The sequence below is a fragment of the Chanos chanos genome, chromosome 14 (assembly GCF_902362185.1).
Source record: "Chanos chanos chromosome 14, fChaCha1.1, whole genome shotgun sequence".
Taxonomy (NCBI): Eukaryota; Metazoa; Chordata; class Actinopteri; order Gonorynchiformes; family Chanidae; genus Chanos; species Chanos chanos.
The window spans coordinates 20,280,087-20,291,797 of record NC_044508.1 but is presented as its reverse complement, the minus strand read 5'-3'; the positions used below and the strand labels follow the sequence as shown (position 1 = coordinate 20,291,797).

At 48.2% G+C, this 11,711-nt stretch overlaps 1 protein-coding gene across 1 annotated transcript in view; it reads left to right on the top strand.

The window, feature by feature from the left end:
• The window catches only part of mast2 (microtubule associated serine/threonine kinase 2), a 132,563-nt gene extending 125,266 nt beyond the window's left edge, over positions 1–7,297 (top strand). The window contains exons 23-29 of the mRNA XM_030792070.1: positions 217–500; positions 714–932; positions 1,133–1,359; positions 1,646–1,768; positions 2,798–2,934; positions 3,103–3,287; positions 3,645–7,297. Coding sequence (XP_030647930.1) covers positions 217–500; positions 714–932; positions 1,133–1,359; positions 1,646–1,768; positions 2,798–2,934; positions 3,103–3,287; positions 3,645–5,647 — 3,178 coding nt within the window. The 3' untranslated portion in view covers positions 5,648–7,297. The remainder of the gene's footprint in view (positions 1–216; positions 501–713; positions 933–1,132; positions 1,360–1,645; positions 1,769–2,797; positions 2,935–3,102; positions 3,288–3,644) is intronic.
• The last annotated feature ends 4,414 nt before the right edge of the window (positions 7,298–11,711 follow it).

The following is an 11,711-nucleotide window of genomic DNA, read 5'->3' as shown; positions in this document are numbered from 1 at the left end:
ACTCCACAATTACATGGGCAATTCAAGTGGCTTCTGTGTCTGACTATTAATTGTGTGTGTTTGTATGTGCGCGTTTGTGCGTCTGTGCCTGTGTGTCTGTGGGTGTGCGTCTGTGCCTGTGTGTCTGTGTGTGTCTGCGGGTGTGCGTCTGTGTGCGTCTGTGTGTGTGTGTGTGTGTGTGTGTGTGTGTCTGTGTGTGTGTGTGTTGATCCCCAGCCTGCGGAAGCGTCTGTCCGTCTCGGAGTCCTCACACACGGAGAGTGACTCCAGTCCTCCTTTGACTGTGCGTCGCCGGTGCTGCTCCGCCATCATCGAAATGCCACGCTTTGCCATCTCCACAGAGGAGGAGGGGGGCAGGAAGACCCCCATCAGGGGCCCACGCAGTGAGGAACTGCCCCAGGCCATCCCAGAACTCCCAGTAGAGAGAGAACTCAAACTGGACGAGTCACCAACCACACCAGGGTCAACGTCCAGTCAGCTCAGCCGAACCACACTGACACGTCAGTGCTCTACTCTCTTTCTCCATCCTCATCCTCATCCTCACTGTCTGACTCACAACTAATGGATTGTGTATCTTGCTAATTCTTTGTGTTTGTATTTGCATTTGTATTTGTGTCTGTGTGTGTATGTATGTGTGTGTGTGTGTGTGTGTGTGTATGTGCGTGTGTATGTATTGATTGTGTGTGTGTGTGTGTGTGTGTGTGTGTGTGTAGCGGGGAGCTCAGGTGATGTGTGTGAGCGTGCGTCTCCTCGCTGTAGCAGCAGCACTGACGGAGCAGACACCTCCTCTCAGAAGGCGATCAGTGACTTGGCCGCCCGCCGCGCCCGACACCGACTCCTGTCAGGAGAATCTGACAAACAGACGTCCCGTCCCCTCAACAAAGTCATCAAATCAGCCTCTGCCACCACCCTGTCACTCATGATCCCCGCAGGTCAGTGTCTGTCTGTGTATGTTTATTATTACTCTTATTAAATATGATTGTGTGTTTTTCCTTTTTGGTATGGTTTGGTGAAGGGCAAGAGTCTTTGTGTGTCAGAGTTTTTGTATTGTGGCTCGCAGTGATTCCTGAAATATAAATGTTAAACCCTCATCAGTTTCTCTCCTTTCATCCCTCCTTCCCTTTCTCTCTAGATCACCACGGGGCCTCTCCTCTGGCCAGCCCCATGTCTCCTCACTCTCTCTCCTCCAACCCCTCCTCCCGTGACTCCTCCCCCAGCCGGGATCTGTCCCCGGCGGTGTGCAGCGTCAAGCCGGCCATCACCATTCACCGCGCTGGGAAAAAGTACGGTTTCACCCTGCGAGCCATACGAGTTTACATGGGAGACACAGACATCTACACTGTCCACCACATGGTGTGGGTGAGTACACACTTACACACATACAGCACAGAGACCGGCCAGGGATCGTGTGTCTTATACAGATGGACTGTAAATAATTGTTGCAGTATTAAGTAGATATTAACATAAAGAATGAGCTCTTTCTCCTTTTCTGAGTTTAAATGATTCAAAAAGAGTGTTTTTAACTTAATAGGTGGCATATCAATGTATTCTAGTTCCTTAAAGTCAGTACTCAACACATGAAGTTGTTTGTTACCATGGATACACATGAGCGATGTGTTCGACCATCTCTTTCTCTTACACACAGCATGTGGAGGAGGGAGGTCCCGCCCATGAGGCGGGGCTTAGAGAAGGAGATCTGATCACTCACGTTAACGGAGAGCCTGTCCACGGCCTCGTACACACTGAGGTCGTCGAGCTTATTCTCAAGGTACACACACACACACACACACATACAGACACACTTTAACACCAAAATATCTCTCACAGACACACACACACTCTCTCTCTCTCACACACACACACACACACACACAGACACACTTTAACACCAAAATATCTCTCACAGACACACACACACACTCTCTCTCTCTCTCACACACACACACACACACACACACACACACATACAGACACACTTTAACACCAATATCTCTCACAGACACACACACACACACTCTCTCTCTCACACACACACACACACACACACACACAGACACACTTTAACACCAAAATATCTCTCACAGACACACACACACATACACTCTCTCTCTCACACACACACACATACAGACACACTTTAACACCAAAATATCTCTCTCTCTCACTCTCACAGACACTCACACACTCTCTCTCACACACTCTCTCACATACACACACGCACACACCCAAACACACTCTCTCATGTACAAACACACATTAACACCCAAATATCTCTCTCTCTCACTCTCACAGACACACACGCACTCTCACACACACTCTCTCACACACACACACACACACACACACACACGCCCACACGCCCACACACACACACACACATACAAACACACATTAACACCCAAATATCTCACTCACGTACACACACACATATATACATGCTCGCGCACACACACACACACACACACATACAAACACACATTAACACCCAAATATCTCACTCTCACATACACACACACACGCATACATGCTCACACACACACACACACACATGCACACACACACACATGCACACACACACATATATACGCACACTTACACATGCACATGCATGCGCACACACATATTCTGCGCACCAGAATACTTGCTCATTAGCCACTGAACCAGACAGACTGTTATTCCCCCAGTGGGCATGTCCCAGGATAAATGAACTCTCTCAGACTCACAGACCCGTACAGTAGTATCAGCAGCCCTGACCCAGTCTGATCCAGTCTAATGTGTGATGTGTTTATCCTCACAGAGTGGTAGTAAGGTGTCCATCTCTGCCACGCCGTTTGAAAACACATCCATCAAAGTGGGCCCTGCTCGCAAGACCAGCTCCAAATCAAAAATGGCTCGTCGCAACAAGAGGACCAAGACCAAAGAGGGCCAAGACAGGTGACATCTTTGACTGTTTTCAGCATACGTTTACTTTTCACACAGGAATACATAAGCATGTCATACATGACATGGCTGTAGTACAGACTGTGTCTTGGTGCGAACTGTTTCTTAATGACTATAACTCTGTGTGTCTGTCTGTCTGCCTGTCTGTCTGTCTGAGAGCAGTAAGAAGAGGAGCTCATTGTTTCGGAAGATCACAAAGCAGGCTTCTCTCCTGCACACCAGCTTCAGCCTGTCATCTCTAAACCGATCTGTGTCGTCTGGAGAGAGTGTCCCAGGGTCACCCACGCACATGTCCCCCCGTTCACCCACACAAGGCTATCGCTCCACCCCCGACTCCACACACTCCGGTGAGACGCACACGCACACACACACACGCACACACACACACGCACACACACACACACACTCACTCACGAAGTGGGCTCTTTCCATGTCCTTATACAGTGTCTCTGTGTAACAAAATCATTTTCACAGTAATTATCTGCGCACAGCCCATCCTCAGAAAAGGACTTTTTAATTCTGACTTAGCTGAAGGCTAAGAGCTGCCCTAGATACAAATGAAGACACTCTTACTTAGTACTGTGGAGACTAGACTGTTCTCTGTGACTTATGTACAACAACTAATGTTCAACTTGCCAAAAACATAAGAGTTGTGGAAGAGTCTGAGGGGATTGTTTGTTTGTTTGTTTGTTTGTTTGTTCCAGTTGGAGGGAATTCCTCCCAGAGCAGTTCTCCCAGTTCAAGCGTGCCAAACTCCCCCGCCAGTTCGGGTCAGATCCGGCCCAGTTCCCTGCATGGCCTGGCCCCAAAGCTCCAGCGCCAGTACCGCTCTCCTCGACGCAAGTCTGCCGGCAACATCCCTCTGTCTCCGCTGGCCCGTACACCCTCCCCTACTCCTCAAAGCACCTCCCCCCAGCGCTCCCCCTCTCCTCTGGCCAGTCATGCGCTGGGAAGCTCCTCCGTTGGACAGTCCTTCCCCGTCAAACTCCATTCCTCCCCTCCCCTCGTCCGTCAGATCGCCCGGCCAAAAAGCGCCGACCCGCCGCGTTCCCCACTTCTCAAGCGTGTCCAGTCGGCTGAAAAACTCGCCGCCTCTCTCTCATCCTCCTCCTCTTCCCCGTCTCCTTCCTCTGCCTCGGATAAGAAGCTTCCGGTCAGCACCAGCCGTAAGCACAGCCTGGACATCTCTCACTCTGAGTTTAAGAAGGAGATGCTCCAGAGAGACCCCAGTCTCCAGAGTCTGCAGGAGTCCGCCAGCGAGACCCTGTCGGGGGGCCGGGGGTCTCCTGCCGAAAAGGGTTGCCTTCAGAAACACTCAACTCGTAAGCTCGGACGACAGGAAGGTCCAGATTCAGGGCCCGGTTCTCTGGGACTGGGGCCAGGGAAGAGCAAACTGAAAGACAAGTTGTCAGCCATCCGTCAGGATCGCGCAGAACGTCGAGAGTCGCTGCAGAAGCAGGATGCCATTCATGAAGTGGATTCTTCAGAGGACGATACTGACGAGGGGTCAGAGGACAGCCAAGATGGGCGGAGGGCGACCTTTGCCCCTGCCAGCGGCGTATTGCGCCCCACCACAGTGATGGGAGCCCCACACATGATCAGACTGGGGTCACCAGCACTGACACCTCTGTCCCAGTCTCCCTCCACACTAACACAGACAGGATCATCTCAGCTCTGCCAAACAGTGCCGACCCACACCCAAACTCTACCACAGACCCAAACTCTACCACAGAGCCAAACTCAGAGCCAGACTGATGTCAAGCCTGGCTCCACTCAGACCCCAGCCACTACTCTCACCGATGCATCCACAGACGCTAGCCTAACTTCGGCGGAAGAAGACGCCGGAAAGAGAGAAGGGAAAGCCCAGGACATTCCTCCTTTTGACAAACCTTCTCCTCCTCAGCCAAGCCCTCTCTCAATCACCTTCTCCACCCCTGGCAGCGCCTTCACCTCTGTCAGTAAAGACCCTTTCCTTAAACCTGCAGTGCCCCCACAGGACAGGAGGACCCCAAAGCCCGCTGAACACAGGGGAAAAACCGGAGGCAAGCAGGACCAGGGGACAGCATCTGCTGCCCAAGAGGCCGCCATGACTTCCACCCCATCAGGTGGCATCACCAAGGAGATGAAGGAAGCGGACAACCGACGGCAAGCCGCCGCCGCCGCCGCTAACGCTGCCGCTAACGCTGCCGCTAACGCCAGTTCTCAAGCATCAGCCGGCACATCATCTGAGAGTGGAGTGGACAAAATGGTGTCCCAGATGACCACAGTGGCTAAGAGTGTTTTGGGCCCTGTCAAACTGAATGTCCCAGGATCTAAACAGGGTGCAGACAGGCCTAAAGACCAGCGACCCTGTTCTGATACAGCTACACCACAGAGTAAAGAGCCCAGACTGGACTCCCAGGATGTGATGACGCCGTCCCCCACACCATCCTCTCAGCCTGCTCCTCAACAGTCCAGCTCACCTCCACGAGTAACCTCCTCCAAACCTGAGCCATCCACCTCCTCTCAAAGATCCCAGGATCCTCCAGGAGCCACTAAGAAACCCTCTTCCCCAAAAGACTGCTCCAAGGCAGGGGAAGAGCCCCAGGAAAGACTGGGCACTGCGCAGATCAGCAGCTCACCCAGACAGAGGCCCGAGACACAGGGCCAAACCCACACCAGACCTAGTTCCACCACGTTACAGGACAAAGCCAACAAGAAGGCATAGCCGCATCACCACAAACCAAACAGGTCGCTGCGGTCAGATTTGCATTCACTTGTGCATGTTTGAATCTAAGAAAAACAACAAAAAACAATAGATACTCTTTCAGTACACTAACCTTTAAGGAGGTTAGTTTACCTTTAACCTTTAAGGACCATGAGGAGGAAAAGAACAAAAACCATAGGCTGTGAGGAAACCCAAAGACTCTGTGCCGTGTGACTCAGACCTAAATGACACTCGGGCTGTTTCACGTTTTCTTTCATATTCTTATCTCTTAACTCCTCCCTTTATCTCTTAACTCCTCCCTTTTATTTCCAAATTTGTGTCCTTGTGAAGCTGGTGTCCACTACCCACACAGGAGAGTACCTACGGGGCTAGAAATAAACACTTTGAGTTCATCAGTCCTGACTCACGCATACTGTCCCTCTCGCACGCACGCACACACACACACGCGCGTGCACACACACTCATCCACATCGTCTTTTAGCATAAAGATAGCGTCCATGCCTTCTTCTAGGAAATAGTTCTGGCTGTGCCTTAATTGATTCTACATATTCACATGCATGTCTCTCTCTACCTGTCATCACCAAGGTGGGGCAAGATGTATCTCAGCAATAACTGTAGCGTATGCTTAGCAATTTGTATAAATCTGTCACAAAACTACATTTCCCATAATCCCAGTCTCCTAATAGTTCCTGAATACCATAGGTGTCAGTCACTTGCTAACAGGACAGTACCAGACTTGTGGTTTCCAAAGAAAGCTTGTCATGTGTGAGTTGCACATAAGGACTGATTTCAGTTGTTGATCAGCGGTTTTATGTGGCATTCTGTGAAATTTAAACTTCATATGTGACATAGCTGTAGCGTGGTTCACTGAAAAAACAAAAGACTTTTCATCAAATTCTTTCCAAACATGTCTGTTAAAGTTGCCGCTTTTTTCAAATCTTGAATTTATGTTTAATTGCTTTCAAAAACAACTGAATGTCCTGTTTTGTGTTTTACTGTCATAAACAAAAGAATGTTGTGTTTTTATCACCAGTTCACTGCTATGCTCTCATCTGGAAATATCTCTCGATTTGTTAATATTTGTGCCTCTTTTGTCCAGTCATCAGGAACATAGCAGCACAGTCGTGCTCAGAGCTGGACTGGTCCCCCAGCCCAGACATATCTGTAGCAAGCTTTTAGATATCCAGACTTGACTAGAGTTCAGTTTAGATTTCTAGCCCCTCTTATCGTCTGCTTTTAGGTAAAGCCATGAGCATTCTCCACAACTTTTAATATCTGGACCAATGTGCTGTGTTTTTCTCTCTATATGTGTTTTCTTTTGATCTTGTTCTTTGCCCGTGTGTGTGTAAATGAAGACAAACGTGTCTGTTTATTGTTGGTTTATACGCTGAGGTATTGGGAGTGTGCGTGCGTGCGTGCGTGCGTGTGTGTGTGTGTGTGTGCGCGTGTGTTTTGTGTGTGTGTGCATGCGTGCACATTAGACTAGATGATGGGGAGTGGCCACATTAGTCCTGTGAGAGGCCCCTCAGGGTCTCCCGACAGGCTGTTGGATGCATTTGCACAAACCTTTTTATTTCTGTGTGTGTGTGTCATGTGTAAATTAAACTCAATAAAACGAAATCCAGTTGGATCACAGGCTCTGTCGAGATACCGGAGGGTTCGATCATCTCACTTTGTTGGTTTTTTCTATGGCAGATCTGTATACGGAAAGATCTGGACCACGCCAAAGTAAGACAACGATGGCGGAAAACAGGAAGTAACAGGAAACAGTGAAAAAAGACATTTCTGGAATATGGTTTTTCAACACTAGGAATTAGGAGGGGTTGTGATTAATGGCTTCACTCTGTGTTCCCTCCATGCGTATCCTTGGTGACCTGCGTGCAGTGCTTTTATAGATAATCACAAAGCTGCATTTGGTGTCTGCAGACAAAGCCAGACAATTTAATATGTCACCCCATAGTCCCTGTGTAGTCCAGTAGCCAGTATAGTTCTCTCATTAAACTGGTTCTAATCCCCCACGGCCCAGTACACCCATTAGGTTTCTCTGTCACATTCGCTGTCTCATACCTGAAGGGTTTTCATGGCCTTATGGTAAATGAACCCTGAATACAGTGGCGTTCGTTTTTCTCTCTGACTCCTGATGTCCTGAGAGCTGATCTGCCTAAGAGCTGGTTTCTGTCTGTCTGAACAAGACCTACATACACGACCGCCGACAGTCACGTTCACGAGAGAGTTTCAAACGAGAGTTATATGTGTTTTATCTCCCTTCTTCACATCGTTCCCTCGCATGCTTTGAGCAGTGGAAAGTATTTGGTTATGTTTGAGCCTGCAGATAAGTTCCTGAAGGAATCGAGACTGTCTGACCCAGCCCTTTGATGTGACGTGAGCAGGATTAGCATTGTGGCTAACAGAACCACAGGGAGCTTGTGCTGTGAATAAAGGCTCTTTCATGTAGCAGTTTGCACTCTTAGCACATGGAGACCTTTTATCGGTATGTCCACCATCTCCTGTTGTGATCCAGAAAAACCCCACAGCTCAGAACCGTCAGATCCAGCACTCAGTAGACCAAAGCCTTGGAAAGATGGGGTCCAAACGCGAGTACCTCTCTCTCCCCATGATATGCCCCTGGTCTGAAACAGAAAGCCTCTGTGTTGCCACATTAAGACAACGCCTGTAGTTTTCCAATGCTACCTGCTGCTCTCACTTCAGAACTGTAGAGGAGTTTCCAGAGTGAACCTGGTCAAGCTGTGTACAGGGATAGGACTGGAGTCTTGTGTGACCTGTGACCTGTGACTGTGGAGTGGGGTCTCGCCTGCTTTTACACTCACACTCACACACACACACACTCACTCACACAGAGAGCCGGTGGAGAGACCGTATGAGTGAAGTTGGGAGCTAGTAATTCTTCAGTTTGTCATCTCCCCCCATTGTTTCCCTCCACCTATTACCTCTGACATAGCTTCTCCAGCCCCTTACTCCAATAAAGAAATACCACTGAACACACACACACGTACAGCCGTTCGGTCAACCAGTCACTCCATTCAGACACCCGTGTGCATTGAGCTCACCCCCCAGGCTGTGGGGGGGTGTGTATTTTCTCAGCAGTTTAAGTGTGTAATGCTTAGCGGTGTTTGGGTTGTGTGTGTTGGTTTTACTGCCATAAAAAGGGGACAGTAACTGGGACCATACAGACCAGACAGAGAAATGACACTGGGAGTGGAGGTGTCAGAGAAATGACACAGAAAGTGGAGGTGTCCGCTGGCTGTGCTGTTTCAGTTTGGGAGAAGTTGTAGCTGATGTCTGATGTTATCTGTGAGTGTGTAACTTTGTCTGTCCTGTGACATGAATATAGGGGCCAGTGAAGTTAAACAGTGTCAAATCAACAAAGATGGTCTGCAAAAAAAAAAAAAGAAATAGAAAAACAAAACTACTAGATTAATTCAGTGCAATATCTTTTCATTTTCTATTGTGGTAAACGCATGTTTGTTGTTAATCCTTCCTTATAAATAAAGTTTTTTTTATGTAAAGTTTCTGTGTTCTGGATCTTGATTGCTTGTTTAGGATTACATTATGGTGACATGAATCGTCAGTAGTATGAATTTACCAAAATTTCCCCCCAAATATCATACCTGTTCATGCAAATGCCAACCAAAATAGTCATTTTAAAAATGAAACTGATACCTGCCCTTTCTCTAGGCTGATTTGTAAACTCTTCTGTGTGTATGAATGTGTGTGTGTTTACTGAGCAAGTCCAAACAGTGTTCTTCTGGAGCGAGACATCTGGTGATTTTAATCAGTGTAATGTGCTGTGAAGTGACGGTGAATGAGCCTGATCCTGCATTCTCTCTGTCTTTCACAACTCCTGTTCAGTCTACTCCTGTTCAGTCTACTCCTGTTCAGTCTACTCCTATTCAATCTACTCCTGTTCAGTCTACTCCTGTTCAGTCTACTCCTATTTAGTCTACTCCTATTCAATCTACTCCTGTTCAGTCTACTCCTGTTCAGTCTACTCCTGTTCAGTCTACTCCTATATAGTCTACTCCTATTTAGTCTACTCCTATTCAATCTACTCCTGTTCAGTCTACTCCTGTTCAGTCTACTCCTGTTCAGCCTACTCCTGTTCAGTCTACTCCTATTCAATCTACTCCTGTTCAGTCTACTCCTATTCAATCTACTCCTGTTCAGTGTACTCCTGTTCAGTGTACTCCTGTTCAGTCTACTCCTGTTCAGTCTACTCCTGTTCAGTCTACTCCTGTTCAGTGTACTCCTATTCAATCTGCTCCTGTTCAGTCTACTCCTGTTCAGTCTACTCCTGTTCAGTCTACTCCTATTCAATCTACTCCTGTTCAGTCTACTCCTGTTCAGTCTACTCCTATTCAATCTACTCCTGTTCAGTCTACTCCTATTCAATCTACTCCTATTCAATCTACTCCTGTTCAGTCTACTCCTGTTCAGTCTACTCCTATTTAGTCCACTCCTATTCGGTCTACTCCTATTCAATCTACTCCTGTTCAGTCTACTCCTATTCCTCTGAGATTCTAACAGCCAGATTCTCGCTCGCTCTCTCTCTCTCTCCCTCTCTCTCTCCCCCTCTCTCTCTCTCTCTCTGTCTCTCTCTCTCTCCCTCTCTCTCTCCCTCTCTCTCTCTCTCTCTCTCTCTCAGTCTCTCTCCCTCTCTCTCTCCCTCTCCCTCTCTCTCTCTCTCAGTCTCTCTCTCTCTCTCTGACAGGTGAACGGTGGGAGTGATGGATTGCTGGCTGTAGCCGTCTCTGACACTCTCTCTACATGGCTTGGCAGATTCATTTCTTTCCTCCATCCTTCCATGAGACCACCTGGCCCAAACACACGGCCGGGCCCACCGTACCTGACAGACAACCCAGTGGGTCTATCAGGCCCAAAGGGTTTGAGGGAAAGAGTGAGAGGGAGAGGAATGAGAAAACAAGAGCGGTCAATAAGTTCTCCTTCATCACTGAATCCTGTTTTTTTTCCTTTCTTTCTCTCCTTTCTTTTGCTAGTGAGAGTTTTCCCACAGCAGAAGCAGCAGGCAGGGATGGTGTCTCCACTCTTCACTCTGTGCACTGAGCTTTACTGGGTTAAGGGTTATTCTCGCATAATAAGGATAATAATCAAACTAAAGACACAGCATATAGAACAGCTGTACTAAGGATAAAACTGACAGGATTAGGAATAGCCCTTAGCCATAACGTTAGCCCCACATCAGCCGCTCCAGTCTAAGCCAGAGCAGACAGGCAGAATGGACTGACCCACACTGATCCCTATGGTACCAGGTGCAAGGTATTTAATGAGCCTTATGATATGCACTACACACACACACACACTCATACACACACCCACATAGCGCTGTGTTTGAGGATGTGTGTAAGAGATGAATAGAGAATGAAAAGTGAGAGTGGGGAGTGAGGTGACAGATTTACACCACACACACACACACACAGAGAAAACAACACCTGTTATATGATACATGAACTGTGTCTACTGATGTCAGTCCTCGGGGATCTCTAGACTTCTCTGTTAAAATAGCATCTTTTGGTCTACAATGTTTTATGTTTGCTTCTCTGTCTCTCTCTGTCTCTCTCCCTCTCTCCTGTTCTTATAGTCTCTTCTCTGCTCTTTTTCTGCCTGTGTATGGGTGTGTGTGTGTGTGTGTGTGTGTGTGTGTGTGTGTTGGAGGCAGTTTGGAGTGTAAAGGGTTAATGATGACAGATAGAGGCTCGGTGTGGCCGCTGTGAGCCTGTATGGATGGGTAGGTAGGAGAGTGGACTCCCAGCCACCGGGGGGCTCCATCTCTGTCACCCTGATTGATTGGGACGTCAGCCAAGATAAAATATCCTGTTCCCCCCAACACAGGAACCCAGAACCCCAGGGAGGAGTGACGGAGTAGTTCCTTACACACACACACACACACCTGCACACACATATGATCACATACAGGATAGTGACTCCCCTCACATACTAATAACTATCCAGATGTCCACCCCCCCCCCCTCATTCCACATGCTGAGAGTTCTTCTAACATATACACTCCACACTCTTATTCCCTCTC